Below are 26,773 nucleotides of genomic sequence, written 5' to 3' on the forward strand. Positions count from 1 at the left end.
ATATGATTTACTTTTAAGCCCAAATATTATAATATATTCTGTTTATTAATATAATTATGCAAATACGTTTATATATTGTTCACTATGCATTTTTGTTGCTGTTGTTGCTAAAGCAGAAATTTATTTTACAAAAGGTCATGTTACCAAGAAATTAGTTACTATGACTCAGCACAATCAATACTTTCAACAGTGTCCTAGTGGGAAAACGTCAGAAGATCAATATACACACATTTTAGTTGCATCTATAGTGTCCCCTATGTTTCCCTGTACTTAATTTTCAGTCAGCTTGTGATAACCTGAAAGATACAATAATGGCGTGTCTTATTCTACGAACTGTCTTTGAAAAATAGGATTCAAGTTATTTATTATAACAGTGAAAATTATTTGTACAGAAAGTTTTAGTCTCTGCTGCTACGTGTATTCTTGGTTAAAATGTTTCGAATTTGATATAAATATGATCAGAAGGACTGACTACTAAAAAGCGATGCCAGAAGTAAGTTTATCCAATGCATTTTTTCTACTAGTATTGTATGCAGTAGGTCTCTTAATTTTAACTTATGAGTGTATATTTTTCCATACACATTTTAAAAATATTTGTTTTCAACCTCTCATATTTATAAGTAATAACTAATAACAGATTTTGTCTCACGGAGTACATCAAAAGTAAAATTTTGATGAATTACTGAATCAATAAACAAATATAAACATAAAATACTCAAGAATAAAATTTGTATAGGAAAATTTACGTAAAATGTGAATAAATTCATATTTATAGTTTGTCAAGTGAATGATTATGGAGACGCCAACAATAAGTAGTGTAAAAGCATCAGATTTTGAAGATGACTACACATTTAGTTCAGAATATGCCAAAGAGTTTTTGGAAATGGAAAATATTCTAGCTTCAAAAAAATCAAAAGAAGAAGATTCAGACCAAGATGATGGCTTTGAAGATGGTGGTTTCTCAGGTTAGCCTATGTAGTATCTTGATGACATTGTTAATTTGTTTGATAAATTTTTAACTTTATGTTTGTTTTAACAATCTTGTAATGATATTCCTCTCATAAATATATGGCCCAGCATGGCCAGGTGGGTTAAGGCGTTCGACTCTTAATCTGAGGGTCGCGGGTTGGAATCCCCGTCACACCAAACATGGTCACCCTTTCAGCATTATAAGTGGCAGTAAATCCCACTATTCATTGGTAAAAAAGTAGCCCAAGAGTTGGCGGTGGGTGGTGATGACTAGCTGCCTTCCCTCTATTCTTACACTGCTAAATTAGAGACGGCTAGCGTAGATAGACCTCGTGTAGCTTTGCACGAAATTCAAAACAAACTAATCCTTGCGATCCCTATTATGAAGTATTATCATTCTTTATTATTATCAAACCGTGTGACATAACAGCTCTTGTGGTAAGAACAAGTTTAAAGCATAGCTAAGCAGATCGCCTGTATGAAATATTGAAAAACATGTATGAATATGCAGATATTGCTATTGTATTGTAACAAATACAACATTTGTTAACATACAATTATTTTACTGGTGAAAAATAATATATCATTATTCCTATATTTCAAATACATTTCTCAACAGAGTGATAGATGTTTAACACCAACGATTGTGCTCATTTTTCTTTCAAAAAATCCAAGTTTTCAGGTTTTAATGTACAGTTCTGCCAAAAATTCTGAATACAAAGTATCTACTATTTTTTAAATATATGAATTACTGTGATATCAAAATACGCATGGTGAAGAATGTCTTCTTTTTTTTTTTTTTCAGAAAACTGAGATTCGGATAAAATATAAACAATAAAAACCATGAGTTTCTTTTTTTATAAACTGTCTTATAGTGAAACCACATTAGATATATGCTGTGTCCACTGCAAGGAATCGAAGACCTTATTCGTAATAAAATCCCAATACAGAAAACATGATCGCGCTTTCAGCCGTAGGGGCGTTATAAAATTACTGTCAATCCCACTATTCGTTGGGAGCCCAAGAGTTGGCGATGGGTGGTGATGACTAGCTGCCTTCCCTCTGGTCTTAAACTGCTAAATTAGGGACGGCCAGCGCAGATAACTCTAGTGTAGCTTTGCACGAAATTAAAAAAACAGACAAAGAAGTCATAATTGAACCCTGGTTGATATATATTAAAACGTGAGGTAAACGTATTCTCAAATTCAAGTATTTCTATCAGTAAATGTTTAACTTGTTTTGTTAAGATGTTCTTTTCAGTGACCCGGTTATTTTTTGTTTATCCAGGAATATGTTACATTTTATAAACTGCTGTTACAAAAAATAACAGATAGATAAAATATATCATTTTATTCAGTAAAAACAAATATTTTACAAAATAAATTACAAAATGTAATTTTAAAAGCAAATGTTTCAGTGAATTTTGACTGAACAAGCTGACTTTGTTAAAGATCTTAGTGATTAATAAATGTATCCAGCAACAAAATAAAATACATTTTACACTGGCGCCACTTTGCTTGTGTTCAGTATTTGGTAATTTATATTGACTCAAACATATGAAGAACCGAGAATGACAACAATCTATATACACCAGTGGAAAATAGTACAGGCTTACTCCGAGGTTTCTTGAGCTGAAATCCACAATAGCCGCAGGATTAGAGTGACTTAAACTCTGATACTTTTTTCCCTCGTTTCATTAGTCATATTTTTGTGCGTCAACAATAACAAGCGTTGGACCCACGTATACCAAATTCGATTTTTGGGATCTCTCCCAACCTACCCTCAAACTGAAATTCTTTTAAGTACAATAAAAGTAAGCTAATCTATGGGACTTTGAACGTGGTCGAATACCTCAATCTAAAGGGTTTGACCTCCTGACTTCAAAACTTTAATTAGATCTTAAATTGGTCAAGAGATGACGGAATTATGAGTTAAAAGTTTGTACTCGAAAACACATACACAAAAGAAGCCTCAAAGCTGAAGTATGAGTCGCGGTTGAAAATGCGTACTATATACGCCTCAGAGACTAATACTGTACAAAGGTGTTCCTTAACTGAGAAACTCTTTGCTAAACGTGGTAACAAATAAAGCAAAGTTCGGCTTAAATATTATTGTATATGTCAGCGATTTTGTGAGTACATGTACAAGTGTGTTACCCTGACTTAAAAACTCTGAAAAACTTGTATTTATTCTTCTAATTCAACTAAACAGTCCTGTTTTTTAAAGAACATTATACACCGTTGGTGAAGCAAACTGAAAATGCTTCTATATCTTCTTGTTCTGCTATAACCGAAGTGTATCGGGTTATTATTAGTTTTGCGATAGTAACAGTAGATAAAATATCGGAAGAGTTTTTCCGAACAGAAACCATTGTTTTTCAATATAAGTAGTTTTGAAAAATTTTGTTGTTGTTTTTAGTTCGTTAATTAATTGTTTTAACTTTTCGTTTTGGCCATTTTACTTTTATTGAATTAAAAGAGAAAGGTTATTTCTCTTTTAAGCACGTTAAGCACGTTATTTTCATTTCATTTTCAACAGTTGTTTAAATTTATAGTGGCCCGGCATGGCCAGGTGGGTTAAGGCGTACGACCCGTCGCGCCAAACATGCTCGCCCTTTCAGCCGTGGGGGCGTTATAATGTTACGGTCAATCCCACTATTCGTTGGTAAAAGAGTAGCCCAAGAGTTGGCGGTGGGTGGTGATGACTAGCTGCCTTCCCTCTAGTCTTACACTGCAAAGTTAGAGACGGCTAGCGCAGATAGCCCTCGAGTAGCTTTGCGCGAAATTCAAAAAAACAAACAAACAAATTATATAGTACTTTCGAGGGGGTGATTTATTTTTTGGGATGACTCGAGTAGTATGTTTTAAATATCACTCAAAACTACACAAGGGCTATCTGCGCTAGCCGTCTCTAATTTAACAGTGAAATACAAGACAGAAGGCAGCAAATAATAATCACCCATCGACAACTCTTGGACAACTCTTTTTACCAAGAAATAATGGGATTGACTATAACGCCCGCACCGCTTAAAGAGCTGGCAAGTTCGGCGACAGGGATTTTAACCCGTGCTACTTAGATGCCAGGCCAAATAATGTGAGAAAAATACAATTTAAACAAATGTCTATTGTTAAACACAAAACTATACAGTGGACTTTTTGAGCTATGTCCACTACGAGTATCGAAGTTCGATTTTTAGCATTTTAAGTCAAGAGACTTACCAGTGAGGGGGCATTTTTAAGTAAGTACATACGCAAACGCAAACTAACGTGGCAGGGGTTTAGTTTAGAGAGAGAAAAATCGTAAGAATTCTCTCTCCAACTGGGGTGTTCAGGAACGTTGTGGTTTCTCTTCGTCCCCTTTCGTGAAAGGTTATTAGGTTTAGTTTTATTTATTTATTTATTAAATAATTTTCGACTCTTTTTTGGGTGAAGGAGGTCATTCTTAATGTTATCCTAGACCGAGGCAAAAGCAGCACCGGAGAGAACGGCCAGGTCCCGTCCCGAAAGGCAGAAGTCAAAGTAAATATGAACATGAAATCAAACGACCCGACTCAGTTGCCTGTGCTGGGATCTAAAAATCCAATGCCTAAGTTTTTGCTGTGGGGGGAAACGGGAGTGCCCCGAGAAAACCCACTTTCACAGGACAGGCGCCGAAAGTTTTGCCTGTCCTGTGCCCGATATCTGAAAAAGAGGATACATATTATTAACATGAGTTTAATTCTTTAGATACTTTGTTGTGTAATTTGTAATTCTTGAAATATGTTGTAAGGTGAAATGTATTTTGTTGGTGCACTAGTTAATTTGTGGAGTGATGCCGTTAGTTTGTTTCTGTTTTCTGCTTTTAGATAATATTTGTGTGATATTTCCGTTAGTCTATTTCTTAGTGTTAGTAAGTTACTGATTTGATGTATATACTTTACTGGAGTGAATGACGGTAGACTGAATGCAGATCTTAGTATTTTGTTCTGTTGAACTTGGATTTTCTGGAGTGTGTTATTTGACATATTGTATGTTACTTGACATCCGTACTCTATTAGTGGACGGATGTAAACCTTGTATATTTGGATAATGGTGTTTGGTGAACATTTCGATTGTCTACTGGTTAGAGTCATTAGGTGTGAAATCCGTTTCCTAATTGATGAGTGTATATTGTTAACATGTTTTTTTCATGTTAGTTTTGTGTCGAAAGTGATGCCAAGGAATGTGATGTTTTTGCTCATGTTTATGGTCGTATTTCCGAGTGATAATTTTATTTTTTCTAGATTTTTTCTTTGTTTTTTTTAATTTCCTGTAGAAGGTGATTGCTAGTGTTTTAGTTGGATTTAACACTACTCTCCACTTGTTACTCCATGTTGAGACGTTGTTTAGTGATTCTTGTACGCGAAACATGGCCATCACTGTGTTTCTGGAGGTGCTCCAGATAGCGATGTCGTCTGCGTATTGTGAATTATGCGTGTATGTTAGATTTGGGAAAGGTATGTCACTGACGAAAATAATATATAAAAGTGGTGAGAGGACTGATCCTTGGGGCACTCCTGCGGTTATATTAAATGATTTAGATATAGTTTTATTGACTTTTACTTGTGCTGTTCTATCTGTTAAGAAATTTGAAATCCATTTAACTATAGTGGGATTTATTTTCAGGTGTTTTAGTTTGTATTTGATGGCATTGTGCCATACGCTGTCGAATGCTTTTTTGACATCTAGGAATACCCCAATGGTTACTTGGTTGTTGTTGAAAGCTTTATAGATTGATTCGGTTTGTCGCGTGAGGTGATCTGTTGTTTGCCTGTTTTTCCTGGAGGCATTTTGGGATTCTGGAAGGATGTTATTTGATTCACAAAAATGGAGAAGACGGTTGGAGATAACTCTCTCCATCAGTTTGCCAAGGCAGCTTAACAGACTGATGGGACGGAAATTATCTGGATTAGTTCTGTTGGTTTGTTTCTTTGGGATCGTGGTTATAATGGCTTTTTTCCAAGTGTCAAGGCAATATCCAGTTGCTAGTGAAATGTTCATGATGTTTGTGAGGTGTTGTAATAGGAGAGTAGAGCTTTTTTTCAGAATAATGTTTGGAATTTGGTCATGTCCGGGGGAAGTATTCTTCAAGTTTTTTATATTAATTTTTATTTAATTTATGGTTACTTTTCTATTGATTGAATTTGAGTATGCTTCTAGTGTCTCGCCAGGGAACCGTGGTGAGAATGAAGCTTGGTTTGTATTTATGAAATTGTTGACATGATGTTGGTGTTGTGTGTCAAAGTCTACTGAATTTAGGTCGCTAAAGGAGGATTCGTAGTAGTCAGCTTTCTCTACGTCCGTCCTTGCAATTTTATTGTTGGGTGTGATATGTTGTAGCAGGTGATTTGTGTTTTTGTCTGAAGCAATACTCTTGATGTTTTTCCAAAATTCTTTTGGATTGTTCTTGATTTTTTCTAAGTTTTTACAGAAGTTTTGCCAATTAGTTTCTTTTGCTGTTTTAATTTCTTGTTTAATTTTTGCATTTGTTCTGTTGATTTGTGTTTTGATAGATGGATCACATGTAATATAGTGTGTTCGTCTTAATTGTCTGCGTTTGATTATTAGTGCGTGAATTTCTGGTGTTAGAGTCCATTGATTATGTGATTGCTTTCTTCTTGTTTTAGGGATTGTGTTTTTTGTGGCTTTCTGTATGGCTTCTGTAACTTGATTTACATAATTGTCTAGTTCTGTCTTGTTTTTAGCATGTTCAATTGGGTGGGGTAGGTATGAGTCCAGTGTAGCATTGAAAGTGAGCCAGTCAGTTTTGGTATAGGTGTATGCAGAGGGAGTCACGTACGCCACGGCAGGGTGGCGCGGGTGAATCATACATGAAATGGGGAAGTGGTCACTGGTGATTTCATCATGTACTCTGAAGTTAGAGATTCTCTTTACTGTGTCCTTGGGTGCTATGATGAAATCAAGTACATCGTATGAGCCGCTGGCGGCTGAAAAGTGTGTAGGTGTATGGTCGTTAATTAGGTGCATTTTGTTACTAAAAAGAAAATTTTTTATGCACAACCCTCTGCATGTGTTTCTGTTTCCCCTTAGTTCTGTATGCGGGGAATTAAAATCCCCAATAATAATTGGTTTGGGTTTGCGATTTACACATTTTTGAAGGAAGTTAATGTCAATATCTTTAGATGGTGAACAATATATGGCTAGAATCGGAATAGTTAGCCGGTTGTTAAAGTGTATGTTGCAAAAAATGGTTTCATTTATGTTAGATCTAAAGGAATCTTCTATTGATATTAAATGCGAAATTTCTGTGCTAAAGTAGGCTATTATACCTCTATTGTTTTCTGAGTAAGGTATGCTGTGCGTGATGAATCCGGGGATTGTGGTATTTTGTTTCTCTGTGCAGAGTGTTTCTGATACGATGATAATGTTGGCATTTATATGTTTGTTTATGTTGTATATTTCTATCCTTTTGTCTTTGAGGTTTCCTTGGCAGTTGATGTGTAAGATTTTAATGTGTTGTATCATTGTGTTGTTTTACTTCCCTTGCATGAATTTTAAGTGAAAGATGGTGTGGTTTGAGATGGGGAAGATGAAAGTAATAACATGCAAGGCTACAAAGAGCCTTGAGTGATTCGTGCCTTGATTCAAATACAGGGAATTCACTCAATTGTATTAGCATTGCAAATAAATTTGTGGTGTTGAACGTATGTGTTGTTTTCGAGCGTGTGACGTCTGCGTATGTACGTGTTGGTTGTGGCCGAGAGTTTGTGATCTGTGTGTCTGTTTGGGTTTGTAGTAATGGTGGTTTAGTGATATGAGTGTCGAGGGTTTGTTTGTTACTGTTTGTGGTTTTGAAAATAATTTTGTTTCGTATCTGAGTGTATTTAGGGCAGCCTTTGTAACTGGCTGCGTGAGGGGCCTGACAGTTTGGGCATCTCACTTGGTTACGCTCATTAGGACACTGAGCAACTTCGTGAGGTCCGCCACATCTCACGCATCTGTCTTTGGCCATGCAATTATTAATCGTGTGTCCGAACCTTTGACATTTGTAACATTGTTTCATAGGCTTTTGGTGTGTTTTTTCCGGTTCGGTCGTGTGTCTTTTGAAGAATAAGAGACAACCGTTTTTTAATAGTTTGTCCTGATCATCTTTATTGTTCACGGTTACCTTGACCAGTGGCGTTTTTTGTTTCGTTCTGAAAGAGATGATTCGGTCTGATTTTACAATGTCGTAACCTTGTGTTTTTAACTCCTCCGTGATCTCGTTATCTTCGATGTCGAAATCGACACCTCTGATAATAACAGTTAACTTTGGCGTGTTGTTTTTTGGTGTATTGATGGTGGCTTGGACCCCGAAGGCATCAGTGGGCCAAAATATGTGCAAACTCATGTGGTTCTGTGCATCTTAACATAATTCTTCCGTTGGGAAGACGTTTAATGTTCTTAAATAGGATGCCCGGGTAATAAGCCCTCAGTTGTTTTACTATCTGAGGGATGCGTGTTGTGTTGTTTATTCCTTCAATGAACAGAGTTGGGATTCTGTATTGAGGAGAATCGTGTGATTGTATAACAGTGGTGGTGTTCTTAGAGTTAGTGGCGTTATCCATGTTACTGTTAGCCCAGGGATTCTGAGGCTGGTCCTTCGATCACCTCATTCAACGTTTCTATTATCTCTTCGTTCGTCAGCGCGTTTCCATTAGATCGTGTTACGATCTTTCTCCTCTTCATCCTATTCGTTTTACTAGTCCTGACAAGGACTAAGGGTAAACCTTTTAAAGTAAAACTTGAAACTAAAGCACTTAAGCAAAATATTCCTTGTCTCTATAGTACGTCTCTCGCAGCTCTCGACTTGTACGTCCGTTCCGCTTGACGACGACCTTGAAACCTTGAAGTAAGTACATATGTATATGTGTGTGTGTTTTATACATGTGTTTTCTATTAATTCCAAAATTAATAGAACTTTTCAAAGCTTCAGTGATGAGTTATCAACTCCGCATGATTTATAATATTAATTTTCACAACAAAATTTAGTACTTATGTCTCCGGATTTACAACGCTAAAATTAGGGGTTCGATTCCCTTCGGTGGGCTGAGCAGATAGCCCTATATAGCTTTGCTATAAGAAACAAACAAACAATAGTACTTATGTAAAAGTAACTTCAGTCAAGATTCCCTTTGTATTTAATGCATTAAAATAATATATATTATAAAGCTCTTCTAACATTTTCACATAAGTGTATATATATATTGGTCAAAACTCTCCTTATATTTAACGTATTCCGTTTCAGTTATGTAAAAACATGATACGTTTTATGAACCATGCAAATCAGACGGCTACTTTTATTCATTAAATGAATCATTTTCATTATTTATAGTTCGCGACCCATTTCCGCAAAAACATTTTAAAGAGACTTGGGTGCAATATAAGAGTGACAGTCAAACCCTATAACAAGGGTAGATGGCGATGGGTCATCTATGCTCAGATAGATGGCCTTTGTAAATTTTGAATTAAATAATAGATTGAGCAATAGCTAAGCTCTTATATATTTATTTTAAGAAGGTTTTTCGAGCTAGCGTTAGTTGTCAGGTCGTAACATTATTTTACTTTGTAAATTTCGAAAAGCTATCGAACATGTCCAAAGACGCAATATTATGTCAATGTCATTGTTGTAAACACTACTGGAAAATAAAATTTGACAAATCTATATTAATGTAAAAATACTGTCTGTCGTATGTCCATGTAACTAGTTATCTATATAAATATAATAGTACTGTTTGTTTGTCCATGTAAATACTTCTCAGGGTTTGGATGGATTTTGACCAAAATTCGTGTAGAGATTCATTAGGTCCATATAATTTTTTAGTTTTACGGTTTTCGGTTTCTGTTGGTGTTTTTGCGTTTTTTACCACTACCTCCCCTCCTTTGGATGAATCTTCACCAAATTTAGTATAAAGGCTCATTAGATCTATGAGGTACATGCAAATTTTTAGTTTTGCATTTTGAGGTTTTTATGGAAACTTCTTACCACTGCTTTGCTCCTTATTGCGGACCTCCATCAAAGTTGGCATGAAGGTTAGTTGGGTTCACGCAGAGATACCTGCAGACTTTCGATTTCTCATTTTGTGCTTTGTAGTTTTTATGACTGCTTTTTTTACAATGACACATAATGGATGCAACTTTTCATGTCCTAAGATAACCTTTCATTAATTATAAATTTACAGTACTCCCGCCCAAGTGAGGGGTACCACAGCTAGTATTAATTATAATAAATCAAGTTACGACAGAATAGCGGTAGTAGTGTAAAAACAGTTTTGTTATTTCTAAATACGTTGAATAATAAAACACCATGAGAATAAAATTTTAATTAATTATCAATATTATACAAATAAGGATAGAATAATTATGTGAATTTTGCATCTGTATATGTTAGAAAGCCTTAAATTTACAAAAAGGAAAATAAATCAAAAGAAAGAATAGTGCGAAATATACAATCATATCCAAACATCAGATGAAATATATTAAATGTAATTATATGGGGGGTGGGGGATGGAACGAAAAAATCGCATATTATGATTTTAAATGTTTGTTTGTATTTTGGCTGCAATTAGTTATTACTTCTTTTTCAGTTTTTCCCCATAAAATTATATTTAGTTATATGTATATGTAACTGTTACACACACACACATAGAATTGTTACGTTTTCTCACTTTCAAGATTTTTACTTATTGAGCTATAAAAAAAAAATGTTTACAACATACGAGTCCCCAGGCGGGACAACGGTAATTTTACGGACTCCCAACACTAGAATTCGAGCTGCGATTTCCCGTGGTGAACACAACAGACAGCCCAATGTAGGGTTTGCTCTACAACAAATAAATTATACCCAAAAGACATACTTCTTATTATCGAGTGTTGATGAAAAGGTGCTATTATGGTATGTTGCTACTTGCCCATTTCACAGTGATGACACCCACAGTGTAATATCGTTGTCTTACCTTCTTTATAATGAATTAGTACATCAAACGTTTTTACCTATATGTGTGACTGTGTTAAACGTGTCCTATCCCCCAGTACTAGTCAAATTTAAATTACTGCACGCTATTAAAACATCTCTTATATTGCTGTCACTCTCACTATTTATTGTTGTTATAAAGCTTTAGGGGATAAAATCATGGGGGGAGAAGTCTCGTCAATAAAGGCATATAGTAGTTCCTACCCTACAAAACTGCATTCACTATTAGGACTTAACTTATTGTGAAGGCTGGATGAAACTGATACTTGTCATTAAGTACGTGTCTAGGAATCGGGCGTGACGTAGTGTACCGAACTGCGTATCGAAGCTATAAGTTCTGTGGCTCAATACCATACATTTAGCTGTGAATGCGTTATGTGAGTTACAGCAAATTCCATTATTCGCTTTAAAGCTGGACAAAGACCTTAGTGCAACGAGTACTGCTCACTGGCTGGCTTTTCTCTCTCTAGTCGGTTGCTTACAACTAAGAACAGCTGTGCTTCAACGCTAGGGGTCTTTCACATAACCGCTTAGCTCACGTTTGCTGAAGGTTCCGTTTCCTTTTGAAAATATCAATACACTTTTTTTGGAGATCAAGTTATTTACTTGAGCAAAACCGCTACTTAGCAACTAAAAACACGCGTGCATTTTAGCAACCGTTATTTCAGACGATGCATATGCAGTATAGACTAGTAACATTTATTTATCACTTTTCCACTCTCATGTCCATGTAACATTAATGCAAAAATAAACTATCTCTTCGTTTGATTGTGTAAGGTTCTACACTGCTCAAACAGTTCAAGGTGTCATTTCACATGTATACTAAGTTAAAATGACATCATCTAGATATAAACCTTTTTAAGCTGTCATGATAACAACAACGTCGAGTTAAAATGGTCTTGTGGCCCATTTTCACTTTTTTTTCTTATATACATATACTTTCAAATGGAAAAGTGCATCATGTATCTATCATCTGTCAAGTTCGCATAACAAGTTATTTTTTCTCCACTTTTTCTCAAAATAATTTAGCTTATTATGTAGGAATCTATCGGTTGTTATTTCTATTTTCGCACAAGTGTACGTGAAGTTGAAGGAAGATGATGTAGGAAATTAGTGTGCTTTAATAAGTGACGTTTTTGTCAGGTCATCTCTTAAGTAATGTCCAATTTTAGATTCAGAAAAAGAGAAAGGATTTCAAACGCTTTTAGTGTTATTTAATCAATAATGTATGTTTTATTATTATTAATTACTTACTGCCAATGATTTGAAAGCTTCTGGATGCCACTTTTATAAAATTCTTGGGGTTTGGAGGAAAAGAATATAAAGAAGGTAGTTTTTGACATCTTCATGTGTTTCAAGCTCTTTTCCATCAATATAGTTCTGCAAACTTCGGAATAGATGGCAATCAGATGAGGCAAGGTCCGAAGAATAAGGAGGATGTGAACATTTTTCCCAGTCTAACTCTTCAATCTTTGCAGATGTGATTCTTGCTGTATGGGAACATGCATTATCCTGGTGTAACACACCTTTACGATTGATAAAATCAGACCTTTTTTTTTTGTTAGTACAACATTCAACCGCTCTAACTGTTAACAATAGAGTGGAAGCAACTCAAAGTGGATCACACCAACAATATCCCATCAAACGCTTAACATGACTTTCTTAGGGTGGAGGTCCATTTTAGGTTATGCTTTAGCCAGTTTACCTGCACAGGGCCATTGCCTGCAGCGCTTAACATATTTATAATATATCCATTTTTCATCTCCAGTCACTAAACTGTCCAAAAAAGGTGAGTTATGTTCATGAGAGTGCAGAGAAGTGCAAATGTTCACTACTGTCAATTCATGGGAGATCCATTTTCCAAGTTTTTACACCTTTCGAAGCTGTTGTAGATGACCGTGAACTGTTGAATGGGTTGAATTGAGCTTATGTGCCAGTTCTTCAACTGTTACAATACAATCTTCATCAAGTGCAACCAGCAACAAGTTATCATTAAACTCAACGGGATGACCTGAACGTGGCGTATCACTTAAGCAGTAGTCACCTGATCTGAATTTCCGAAACAACCTTCGACATTTTCTTTCATTGAGAGACTTCGTACCATAGACACCTTGAATGTTTCGTAGAATCTTAGGGATTCTACAGATGTAACAGTCTGGAGAAGTATTCCGTTCATATAAAGTGTTCGTGAGTTTTTTTTGTGATTTATTAATTTGGTAAAAACTACCAGTTGGGTTGTTGGTTGGTACATTCAGCTTAATTCGGTATTTCTAGCAGTCTCCAACTAGTCTATTTAATTAGGGCCGTAAGTTTGTGGCAGGTCCGATATTGCCAGGTGGTTAGGACGTGCGACTTGTAATTTGAGGGTCGCAAGTTCAAATCCCCGTCATACCCAACATGCTCACCCTTTCAGCCTGGGTGCGTTATGTGATGTTGAATTCCACCATTCGTTGGTAAAAGAGGTACTCAAGAGTTGGCGGTGAGTGGTGATTACTAGCTACTTTGTTCATACTGCTAAATTAAGGATGGCGAGAGCAGATAGCTTGATGTAGTTTTGCGCGAAATTCAAAACGAACAAACAAGGTTTGTAGCCGCTACAGTTGCATTAAGAGCAGTTTTCTAGAATGATACGGAATTAGCAAATTATTAGGAATACCTGTGATTAGGATCTTTCAGGAACATGTTTTTAGCAAATATGATGAAGAGAACAGGGCTAACTACCTCTCCCTAAGGAACGCCTGCCCTCAGAGTAAATAACATTCCATCTACATTTTCTGTTTTCCAGAAAAAAGGGGGTAACCATAGATTAATATCTCACGGCAAGTTCGTTTCTGACACGTGCAACCTAAGACAGTTCTGCCATACAGTGTCGGAGATTTTTATCGTTATCGAGAAAACATATGACAGTGTCTTATTTTTGTTTAAACCATTTGCTATGGTGTCAGTTCATCTAACTAAATGATCAGTTGTTTGTCTAAATTTTCTGAATCCATTTTGTACTTCAAGTAATTTGTATGCTGTCTCCAAACATTTGGAGAATCTATCGCTGATTATTTGTTTTAGATCTTTATCAAATGAATAGTGTTTTTTTTTTTTTAATTTTGCACAAAGTGACATGAGAGATATCTGCGCTAGCTGTCCCTAATATAGCAGTGATAGAAAAGAGGGAAGAAGACAGGTAGTCAATACTACCCACCGCAAACTCCAGGGCTACTTTTTTACAAATTTTTAGTGGGATTGAACTTAACATTACAACACTCCCATGGCTGAAAGGTCCAGCATTCCGATGACGAGGAATCGAGCGCCTTAACCACCAGGCTTGGCCACGTCCAGGTGAAAAGTACGTTTAATAGCAAAAAGTTTAAATTTTTTGTTCTTCTTTCTTCTGCTTCTTTTTTTTTTCAATTACATGACAATTCAAAAGCCAAAAACAATGGTGTCAAACAATTCTCAGTTTCAAACGGAGTATCTCCTTTTATGAGTACTATTAATAACTATTACAATTTGAATCAAAATTATAGTGTAAACAATTTTATCACTACCTCTTTATGTCAATTTTCTCACAGAAATTTGGTGTTCCTTTAAAAAGCTTAAGTACAGGATGAAACAGGAATTACCAGCCAATAATAAAAAAGCAAAGAAAAACTTTTCAAAAAAGAAAGTAAACAAAACAAAAGTAATATACTGATCCAGTCTGTCAATGAGTAAATAAACCAATTCACTTTTAAAGATGAAACAGCTAACAGCTGCTTTTATAGGTCGAAAACCTCTGGTACGACTTGATTATTTACGTTTTGACATCACTGAGGTAACAATAGAAGTATAACAGTCTCTAGACATTGAAGTTTTTGTTTTCTTTGGTGTATAGTGTTGGTATCTCGTATTAGTCGGACAAATTACCCAACAGAATTGTTTTTCCTCACAACGGTACCTCCAGCTAGCAACTCATTCAGTCTTTACTTCCCTGTTGGCTGTTTTATTTATTTTATGAATTGCCAGCGCAATACTGGTTGTTAATTTGAATAGTGTTAAATACACGTATTTAACCCAAACACTTAATGAAAAAAAAACACATCAACTTCTAGTTAAGTGGTAAGACAAAACAGATAACTATAAAGCCTATGTCTAAGTTTGTTGACCAAACAGGAAGTGTTAGTGACTTCAAAATGATATTTTCTTTCAAAGAAAAAAAAGATTCACAACAAGGTCTGGTCTCTGCGGAGAAGTGTGGGACCACAGAAAAATCACACCGTTATATGTATCCTCTCGTTACATATAATTTACAATCGGAAAACATATATTAAAAGAAAATACGTTGAGAAAGTATAATAAATTTTAATATTTTTGTTGCTGTCGTGTCCTTTGGTGTGTCAGCGGTAATTTTCTGTCTCACAACGGTAAAATCCGGGGTTCGATTCTTCTCGGTGGAAAGAGTGCAGATAATCAACTGAATAGCAATGCACTAAGACAACAACAATGAATAATTTTTAGCGTAACATAATAAAAAATATAAGCTTTTCGTTTTTTTAGATCACATGTTTTTCCGTGGGCTCATGAACATTCGGGATCCGGAAGTTTACTTTGGTTATTTCGTCCTCTGACTGTCAGTGTCGAAACACTTCCATAAATGTTATACAACCGAGAATATAATTACATTATTTGAAGCACATTATTAATAATATGTCAGTAATCACTTATTTGATTTTTACAAAATGAAGCCTATGATCTATTTAACTGAAAAGTTTTGTTTTTTTTATCTAAAACAAGTTTGACCTTATTTTCTCTTTGAGGCACCCTACAATTTGTATAAAAATTATTAAGATATTTATAAAAAATATATCCGATTTTTTTTCTCCTCTGAAAGAGTTTTATTCGACTAAAGCATTTTATATAATCTCGATTTATCCCATTACTAGTTTTAACGAGTAAAAATATGGGAATATTACTGGAATTAGTAGAATAAATTATAAATAATTAAGATAAAAAGGGTAAACAACATTCTGTTTATGACTTTTCATTGTTTTAGCATTTGCAGATATTCCCTATGATATCGAACAAAAATTACAGGAAATTAATGCCCACTTTGAAGAGGACCCCATTCCTGTTAAATGCGACCGAGAAGTCCGAGTGAAGTTTAAAGAAGACTTGATTGATTTAATAGTACCACCATCTCCTACACCTTCTGACTTTTCGGACAGTTTCGAGGGAGGACACGACGCCGAGTACTATCTCAGTATAGATTATCCCTCTGACTTTGAGGAAGACTCCATTAGCAAATCAGCAGAAGACGAAGAAAAAGACCCAGAGGAAAGTAATATTGTAAATGGGCAACAACAATCTACTTGTCAGAATCAAGAAGAAATAAATGCTATTGAATCGCAAGAACATTTATTGGAAGACGCCCACGAGAGTAGAGCTGTTGGTACCGACGTACAACTAGAGCAAAATAAAGTCCGTAGAGAAGATGAAAAAGAGGTTACGGATTTTTCTGAAGGTCGTTTGGTGCAGTCAGATCGTACTGATAATTCCAAGGCAAATGAATTATGTGAAGAAAGATCTCGAGGGTTCCCGTTACATGACAAAGAATGTTCCAGCACAAAAAACGATAATGAAGTATTACTTAGTACTACCATAGAAAATCGAAATTTAACGTGTGCGTTAAGCTCAGACTATTCTACTACAGAACACAGTTCAGTACAGCTTCACTGTCGCTCTCTCAGTGGTAGGACGTTGGAATATGTAAGTAAAGCTAAAAATGATCGTGTTTGTCGTGTAGTTAATGGCAGTGAAATTAATAAAACAAACTGGTCAGAAAACAGAGAAAAAGGTCAAACTCCTGTGAATATGAAGAGACCCAGGTCAGCTAGAACCACTTCGAAATCAGTGATATCGGGAGGGAAAAGACTTGTACAATCCGCGAGAGACCGAGATCGTAATATTGGTCAAAGTGTTTCTGCGAATGGGGACTTCCGACGAAAACTACCAAATTATGGAGGTAATGCACGTTCTCAGTACGGTTTAACTGACCGTGAACGTGAAGAGCTTCGTAAGGAAACAATGGACAAATTGGAGGAAAAGAAGAAGAAGGTACAAGAAGAAAGCGAAAGAAAGAAAGAGAAACATAATTTGGCGGATAGTGCTTTCAAAGCCTGGCTTGAGCAAAAGAAAGTAAAAAAACAGGGAAATTGCCTGAATTATTCAGGCACAAAGGTGCGTGTTTGTGAAAAATAATATATTTGTATTAATCAATTTAGTTGCAAGTTATCCAGCTAAAATAAAACAAAAATAACAAAGATGACATCATTAACTAAGAACAGTTCTCACAAGCACGAAAATTATATAAATAAATGAAATAATTTAGGAATTTTTCATAATTAAAGTTCAACACCCTATCCATAATTCTTACAATGCTAAAATCAGGGGGTTCGATTCCCCTCAGTGGACACAGAAGATAGCCCGATGTGGCTTTGCTATAATAAAAAAACACACACAATATCCATAATTCAACTAAATAATATCAGGTTTTCGTTATATTTTGTCAAATACGAATACTCATTCTATTGCCTAACATATGCTACTTTTAAAACCGTTAAAAATTGTGCTCTTTCACTCGAGTCTGTCGAATACATTTCAGAAACACTGGTTGTTTTTCGGAAATCTTGAACAAAACTGTTAAGAGTACCTGCGCACAGCCATCCTTAATTTTAAACTGATAGAGTAGAGGAAAGGTAGCTAGTCAACAGCACCCATCGCCAACCTTTTGGTCACTGTTGTCTGGGATGTTACCAACAATCTTATAGTGTACTCATGGCCCCAGTGTGCACAACGTGTTTTTTGCTTCAACGGAATGCGAACCACGAACCTTTGTCTAGGCAGCCTAAGCATCAGAACTTTTCGGCCCCAGAAATACTGTGTTTATCAACCACAGCACTAATTGTATTTCTTTATGTTACTAACAAATAGATGCATAAGCTTTTTACGTTTTAAGTGTCTCACCACATAAACCTTGTTTATGGCCCTGTTAGTTTCTTATGCCTGTAAGTATGTGGGATTGTAAAATAAACTTAAATTGTAGATATAGTATTTTAAAGCATTAAACATTTATGTTTAAAATTCTGTATTTGAGAACATTAAATAGTCGTTGTATATTTTAAATCATGAACTGAAATATAAAAGTACACAAATGATGTAGTTAGATATCTTATGATATGTAGGTAATATAGCAGTTGCATTTTTATGACTCATGTACGCCACTTAGTTATGTGAACTTAACTGTTAACATACTGGTAATCATGAACGAATCAAATACTTGGAATGCAGCGTATAGGTGTAGGTATAATTCAAGAGCCACAAATTTATTAGGGTTTAGTTGTTCCTAAGGCACAAATATTTTTAGAAGTGCACAATCGGCCGAAACCTTAAAGAAATGAACGTCAAGAAATATTGCATTTTAAAATATTATTGTCATATCTCGTTGCCATGTTTATGGTAAAAGTTCCTATATATATCAATCACAACTATGTATGGCAGCATTATGAACCCTGAAAAGTATATTGACATCCGCAAAGTCAGGCCAAATTTTCAGTTTTAATTCTACGAGAATTCTTGATTGAATCTCCAGTTCCATGTGGTGTTCAAAGTTAATATAAACAAGTGTGACAATAGTAATTTTTTTTTTTTTTACTTCTAGCCTCGTAAAGAATGGAGAGACGCAGAGGGAGCTTTTAGAGCGTGGTTAGCGAGAAAAGATGAGGAAGAACTTCGAGAAAATATGTTAAAATTCTATGAAGAGCAGGAAACTGTAGAAGCTAAGCCTATGAGAAGCAAAGAAGAAGCACAAAACGCTTACAAGGCGTAAGAGCTAACTAACAATAATAATTTTCTAAACATTTGTTAAGCTGATTTTGTTTACAGTATTAATAAATATAAGTTATAATTGTAAATTATATTGGTATTATTTATATAAGTGCGAGACCAAAGTAAGACTCAAATTTCAAAGACCTTGAGAGATTCACTTATAATTAATTTAAGGGTTTAACAATTAAAATTCTTAGTTTGATACTTGGTGTGATTTTATTTTCCGAGCTGACACTCTCACGTAGATTAAAATGAAAATTTGATACAATAGCAACGCCCCCTACAATCCCGTACCTGTTTACACTCTCGTTCCTAAAGCATATGTACGGCAACCTTCAGTTGCAAACTCTCTCTTTGTGAACCTGAAGATAATCTTCTCTGCTTTATTAGTAAAAGCGTTAATACCCATACTAGCCGTCCCGAGACACATTTATAGTGATTTGTTTTGAATTTCGCACAAAGCTATACGAGGACTATTTGTGCTAGCCATCCCTAGTTTAACAGTGATAGGTTAGAGGGAAAGGATCTAGTCAATATCACCCCCAGCCAACTTTTGGGTTACCCCTTTACCAAGAAAGAGTGGGATTCATTGTTATATTATAACGCTACCACAGCTGATGGACAAGCATGTTCGGTGACAGGGATTCGAATGAGAAGTATTATCAGCTTTGTTAATGATTACATACCTATGCATACCACATCCATTACCTGGTGTAAATCTAAACTAAGTGGGAAAAATCGGTGGACGATAGAAAATAATCTTATGTAAATCACACACATTTAATTCAGCTACTTCGTGAAAACCATGTTGTTGTTTTTCAGTACAATATTTATAAGGTGTTGTAGTACTTTGTTTGTAATTAAGGGCAAAGCTAAACAAAGAACTGTCTATGCTCTTCTCACTAGGGGTATCGAAATCCAGATTAAAGCGTTGTATGTCTGCAGACATCCTGCTGTGTTACTGAAGGGCGTGGTGATTGGATCCGGCACCCAAAACTTTTTAGATATTAGCATTTGGAGGCATCGCTTGATACTGACACACACCGTCCTGAATCACCAATTGGTGTCTTGAAAAATAAGAATAGAAAAAACCCTGATCGATACTATTCTCGGGGTGTGGTGGCTATGTGTCCGATTCCAGAGTCTTTTAAGCACATAGCGACGTGTTTTGGAGTATATATCTTTATATGTAACATATATAAATTCCTATCTTGTACAGTACTTTACTTTTTTCGTATGCTAGTTGTATATGGTCAATAAACGTTTCTCAGGTGGAATTTTGGGCCTTCACGCAGGCGATATCGTTGGATACCTAGTTTTGTTTTGTTTTTACATTCTCAAGGAACATTTCCGTGTTTAGGTTTAGAAGAATCTGGAAACTTCCACGTAGGGGATCATCAGTGATTTTAGAAATCCGTTCATTCTTTGCCAGATGAAGAGAAAACGTAGTGAGGTCAGGAAAAAATGTTTTGATGCTGCTATAAAAGTTCGTGTACAAAGTCTCTAGTTGGTTACAAGTTCAGGAAGGATAACGTCCGCCTGAAACCTCTAATCGAGTTCTTCCCCTGAAAGTAATCTTTACTCACAGAAAGTGGTCGTTGAGGTTGCAGCAATGGCCTACTGTTTGGAATCCCTTAGATCAAGAGGAGGTTTCTTTAAAATACCCAAATTGTTGTTGACCAGCAAGAGTGGGCCTCACCGCTCTTCGTTATCACTAATAGCTAGAGGAAGACTGGAGGTACCATTAATACACAAAATACATTTGCTTTAGCTGTTTTGCCACCAGATTAGATAGCAAGCAGTTAAAGGTGAAGAAGGTTGTCTATGGAGTAGAAGATATCTCTGCTGAGGGTAGAGGCATGCTGCTAGTACAAAATGTATTGTACAGAGCTGAAAAGAACATTTCTTTTTACATTTTATTGCTTTTCTGATAAGTAGTAGGAACCAAATGTTTATTCAGATGTGGGGGTTCTAAGGTACTAACAAAGATTAACAATCAAGCTGGTAGGCTACTCAAAATATTATCCACTGAAAGTGTTCCTTTCTGAGCTATCAAGTGGTTTTACGAAAGGATGTACGTACTATACGCGACGACCATTTGAATATCATATAGGAAAGACGGCTCTCAGTTTCTATTATTGAAATTCAATTACACATGATATTTCGGGTTTAATTTACAATGCATTTCATTATTGTATTTCCTCTTGTTCTGCAAAACCTATCTTTTAACTCTCGAGGTAAATTAATGCGCCTTAAAATTACATAAAGTTTATAGGAGGAAGAAAATTTGTGCGTTGACCACAGGATTGTTATTGGGGACTTTTACGCTTTCTTTTAATATGTGTACTTTTGTACTATTAAATTAAAAAAATATTTTGTTCTTGGAGAAATGATATTTTTGGCAAGTTGAATGACACATTAAAGAGGAAAAGTTGGTAACTAAGGAAAGACAGTTGTTCAAAAGAGTTGTTGGGTCTAGAAGAAATCCTTTCATAGTTTTATCAATGTTGTGAAGGTTTGTAACATTTTTATCGATGTAGCCATGGAATCAGTATGGTTGATCAAGTTTTGCCTCTGAGGGTCAATTTTAGTTTGAGGGAGACATGGAGTATTGAGAGTTGTCATGGTGTTGTTAGATTTGTCTAAGAATGAATAAGTGTCTCTCGCACTTTAGCAAACCACAGCAACACAACCCCACCTTCAATCACCAATGACTTGTTAAGATAGACTGGAGGTGCCATGGGTATTCAAAGTCCACCAGATACTGAAGAGATAGCAGGCACTAACTGGGGAGTTTGTTAGTTGCAAGCCTCTCCAGGCAATGAGGTACTATGCCAGAGCGATATTGAGTCACAGAAAAACCTAGTATTGTGCAAAGTCAATGGATGAGCTGCATGTGGCAACTAACCATTTTGCTTTTCATGGACAAGGATTAATGGTTGTTGGGTGCCTCTGAGTACGCCCACAAAACCATATATTTTATGTTAGAGAGTCTCTCGAGTGTTAGCCAGAAGTCCAAAGATGAGAAGCTCTTACCAAATCTATAGGCACCCGTGAATGAGGAAAAGCAGATCTTGCACCAGATGATCAAGAGTGCAGTCCTACTGAGATACCTGCATCATGTCATGCTTGGCCTATGTCAAGAGTTAACTAACCACCCATACTGCAACACAACTGCTCTGGTTTCCAGTAAGTAGTCACAACTTTTTTGTCCTTTTATAATGTTTGTGTCAGCCTCCCGTGATTATTTTAGATGTCACTCCAGGAACAAAGTATATTATCGTTAAGGGTTGAACTTTTGGGTCACTAAAAAGTGAACTACTCATACCTCGTAATACAAGACATTAAGTTCTGACAAACTGCACAGAAACACTAATAAGCAGCAGCATTTGCTTCTACTTCACTTCTAGAAGACTAACGGAAGTTGGGTCTGGTCACTGACTTGGAGGATTGCAGCAATCATCTTGCTCCAAAAGGTGGTCAGATCAGTTGTGCTTGTGAGAGTAGTCAGTTAATATTGACTTAGGGTGCAGCAGCAACCATCTTGCTCCAATAGGTATGGTTTTCACATCAGCTATCTCAGGTACTTGTGAAAATACAGTCAATTAATACTGATGTTGTTCTGTCTAATGGTGATACACTAAATGTGAATGGAGAGGCACACCTCCAGCTATGTCAGAGGTATTACTCATAGAACAGTGTTAGTTATTTCTCACCTCAGTTTTGGCATGAATATATATATGAGACAGCTGTACAGTTTGTACAACAGAAATTATCAGATGGGATAAACTAGGTCCGAGAACAGCAGGCAGTACGAGTGCATGTTGGAGAGTGAATCACAGTGTGTTATACGATTTAAAGTGGATAAGGTCTAATTGTTAGTTCCTTGTAATGTAGTGATAAAGCAGTTTACTGTCCAGAAAGCAAATACCATTAGCTTAGAGAGCAATTTGTCTGAGGAACGATGGAAGTCATGGTATTTTTCTGTGATTACAAGCAGTCAGATATTTGGTGGTACAGCAAATAAAATGGAGAAGATCAAGACCAGTGCTAATGCCATTGCTGCCTTAATCTCATCCTACCTAAAGTAGCAAGACAAGAAGTACATGGCTGTCAACATATTTAAGGTTACTGGTTAAGAACTGTTCAAATAATTTGCAATTAACAGTGACAGAACTCAGTGATTTGCTATAAAAGTATGCCATTGTTTTCCTTGGGAACAGACAATCAATTAGGACAAACAATAGTATTTTAACATCACGCAAGTACAAACAATGCACATTCAATAAAAAAAACAAACTATTGTGCACTCTCCTTCCAGTATAACCAGACAAAACTCAGCTCGCGCAACTTGAGGAATGAAGTATAAACATACATAACATGTAGCACTTGTACAAGCAGTCTAAGTGCAGGAAGGTGTATTGTTTTACTGTCCTCAACTATAGCTAATATTCCCCTAAGTTCTAAGGCAGAAAATTTCCACACTTTGTATGACACAAAACTAGAGGGCACCAAGGGGGTTACCATGCACCAGAGCCAACATCTGATAGTAGTTCTACCGATTGCATTTTAGTTACTATACTCAACAATGGTGTAAGTAGTGTATGATGCATTTTACCCAGAAGAAAAGCCAATCTAAATAGGGTGAACTCCAATATTCTTGATGAGTCACTTCTACAGAAAACATCCCTTTATATTACTGGTCCTCTCTCAGGGATTGAATGATGGTAATTGGTGTGTGCTTACCAATTAGCTGATGCTTCAGCACAGATCATGGGTGATGTGTTGTCAGAGCATTAGATAACACAATTTCATGCACCTGAAGATATTCAAACTGAACAAGGAGAACAATCTACTATCCACTGAGTTTTGTAATGTGTTAGGTGAGGTGAAGACACACTCTTCATCTCACTGTTCCTAGTCTGATGGTTTAGTAAAATAGTTAACACAAAGTATGAAACAAATGCTTGCAAAGTTTGTTAAACCTAATCAAACCAACTGGGGCAAACGCCCTCTGCCGTGTTAGCATATAATGCAACTAAACAGAGGTCAAGGTTGTGTTAAAATGAAGACAAAAAGTAGTATAAAACAGTCTAGAAACCCATACAAGGTGACATTTTTAGCAATGTAATGTCCTCAAGTGTATTTCCATAGTCAAATAAAAACAGCAACTTATGCAAAAAGCTATACTAGTATAAAAGTGATTCTGCTATACCCTGGAAAAGTAAGCAGTCAAACTCAGCTTGTGCTCATGTAGATAAGGCATGAACCAACCTAGACAGAAAAAGCAAATATTACACAGTATCTGTGCTTTCTGCAGGTGACCAGCTCCCAAACTGTGAGGCATGAAATGGAATGAATTACAAAGCAAGGGCAAATTAATAATCACTCCCACAAATTTATGGTTGATGCAGAAATTAAAAGACATAGCAATTTCTTGTTTAGGATAATAACAGTACCTCAATCTATACCAGTTAAGAGTAAGTCAAAGCTTTCATGTACACATGACCATGTTGACTTGCAAGAGAAGCTCAAGCTACAGTAGTCTTTATTCACCTATGATGATGTACACATGTGGAAGTTATCTTCAACTCTGGATATGATGCACAGAGCCACAAGTACGTCTAAGGATGGCCCAGCATGGCCAAGCGTGTTAAGGCATGCGACTCATAATCTGAGGGTCGCGGGTTCGCATCCCCGTCGTGCTAAACATGCTCACCCGTTCAGCCATGGGGGCGTTATAATGGAACGGTCAATCCCACTATTTGTTAGTAAAAAGAGTAGCCCAAGAGTTGGCGGTGGGTGGTGATGACTAGCTGCCTTCCCTCTAGTCTTACACTGCTAAATTAGGGACGGCTAGCACAGATAGCCCTCGAGTAGCTTTGTGCAAAATTCAAAAACAAACAAACAAACGTCTAAAGATGCACGCCAGGTCCAAGTGGTGTAATAATTTTAACCTTTCAGAAGCCATCTTATTTAAAGGTATTGCTGCAATATCAACATATCTGAATAATTGATATCATCTATGAAACTTGGTGCTTTTATCAAATCTGTGAAGGGTCATTCTCATCTAAAAATTCATTGAAGAGAAGGATGTAACTGGGTTTACCTAATAAACTGCTACAAGTGGAAAATAAACCTGTATAAGTGCTTGTGATATAAGGAAAGGTTTTGAAGTTGTTCAGAACACTTGAGCAGTGGCTCTATATAGTCTATCTGCCCATCCTTGGTGACAAAATTCTCAGGAGTGGCATCATTTTAATGTGTATGAGTTATAGCTGCATTCACTAATAGAACATACATTAAGCATGGAAGCTGGCAGTTAAATTCAGTCATCACCAGTACTGATCTGTCTTAATGATCACTGCTCTCACCAGCAGTATTCAAAATATACATTATGGATTTAGCCTGTCTTGATAGTCTGACCAGATGACATGTACTAACCTCTGCTGAAGGAATCTTATTGTACACATGATGTCCTAGCAAAGCTGAAATTAAAAACAAGATGTAACTACAAGTTTTTAGTAGTTGACTAGTTCAAAAGCTCACACACAAATTCCAGCACAGTTCCACTGGTAGGATATAGACCTAATTCATAACACTAAGAAAACACCAACAAGAAATGTCTCCATCAACATCAATAAGGTCACTGAAAAATAAAGTATCATATAGCACAACTGGGAAAATGAAAAGTAGGTTATCAATAGGTCAGTATACAACTTTAACACTGCAATATAAAAGTACTGTCTGTTGTCTTTGTGTTGCATTGTATATAGTTAAAGTTTATTTTTCATTTTAAATTCCATGATATAATTTCTGTTTGAACCTCCATGTAGTTGTGCTGCTGCCATTACAAGAAAGATAATAAGTGAACATGAGCATACTACACCTTAAGTATTTTGAAGTAAAAGGTTTGAATATGGGCAGACATTAAGATCAAAGCTAAATTTTATTTTACCATTGATTATTGTAACATCTTATTTATAATTTCGTTTTTCTTTATTGTCAGTATTAAAAAATCAATTTTAAAATCAGTTTCCTTTAAATAATTTAACTTTTTTTGTGTATTTACAACCATAATAATTTTTATTTTACACTTGCATACTTTGGTTTTGTATAAGCATTATGTTTATGTTACATGAAGTATATGTTGTAGCTGTTTTAATGATATGAACCCTAGTCCATAAACTCTGAACCCTGCTGAAGTGTAAAGCACATCTTTTGAAAAATTAATAAATAAAATCCAAATAGCTCATAAAGCATTAGAACATAACAGTTTGTGATTGATGATATATAAGTTCTGTTTATTAATTCATTTAACAATTAAATATACTTGATCTGTTGAGATAACTAAATTTATTTCCCATTTTCTTTTATAGATGGTTAAGAAGTAAAAATGCCCAGCAACGGAAACAAGCAAGAACTGATTATAACCAAGGAAGTGGATTTCGACAAAGAAAATCATTCACGTTGTCACAAGCTCAAAGACAAGCTGACATTCTTAAACGAACATTCCAGGCATATTTTGGTGTTACATTGTAACAAAAATATCATACTCGATGGATAAGAATTCTACCTTATCCATGGAACAGTGAAAACAAGCTATAGCACAAGACATGACTAAACAATAAATGTTTTTTTGTGGCTTAAAAAAATATCAAGTTATATCTGTCACACTGAATGACTGCAGGTTTTAGAAAGCTTAATTTTAAATTGTGCTGTACTCAGGTTTGTTGCTTTAAAGCTTTGAGTTTATTTTGAAATTGTAGCATTTACCTGTTGTGTTTTTATAAAGGAAGTTGACACATTTTTCAACCAACGTGTAATAAAAATCCATGATGATTTGGAATCTCAAGGAAAACAGGAAGTGGATGAGTCCAATACAATAGTACATCAAACAATACCAAGACATAGAGCAAGTTTTAATAGCTTCATGTCTCAAACTGCAGACTCCAAT

At 35.8% G+C, this 26,773-nt stretch overlaps 1 protein-coding gene across 1 annotated transcript; it reads left to right on the forward strand.

Moving 5' to 3' along the window:
* Nucleotides 1-125: 125 nt before the first annotated feature.
* Nucleotides 126-26,471, forward strand: LOC143258401 (uncharacterized). Its single transcript, XM_076517294.1, has 5 exons — nucleotides 126-493; nucleotides 776-965; nucleotides 15,986-17,169; nucleotides 18,650-18,813; nucleotides 26,196-26,471. The coding sequence occupies exons 2-5, from the start codon at nucleotides 788-790 to the stop codon at nucleotides 26,356-26,358; spliced, it is 1,689 nt and encodes a 562-aa protein (XP_076373409.1). The 5' UTR covers nucleotides 126-493; nucleotides 776-787; the 3' UTR covers nucleotides 26,359-26,471.
* The last annotated feature ends 302 nt before the right edge of the window (nucleotides 26,472-26,773 follow it).

The sequence above is a fragment of the Tachypleus tridentatus genome, chromosome 8 (assembly GCF_004210375.1).
Source record: "Tachypleus tridentatus isolate NWPU-2018 chromosome 8, ASM421037v1, whole genome shotgun sequence".
NCBI lineage: Eukaryota > Metazoa > Arthropoda > Merostomata > Xiphosura > Limulidae > Tachypleus > Tachypleus tridentatus.

Coding starts and splice junctions, on each gene's coding strand:
- LOC143258401 (XM_076517294.1), top strand. CDS start 788: ATGATTATGGAGACGCCAACAATAAGTAGTGTAAAAGCATCAGATTTT. Junction 17,170..18,649: donor TGAATTATTCAGGCACAAAG/GTGCGTGTTTGT, acceptor TTTTACTTCTAG/CCTCGTAAAGAATGGAGAGA. Junction 18,814..26,195: donor GCACAAAACGCTTACAAGGC/GTAAGAGCTAAC, acceptor TTTCTTTTATAG/ATGGTTAAGAAGTAAAAATG.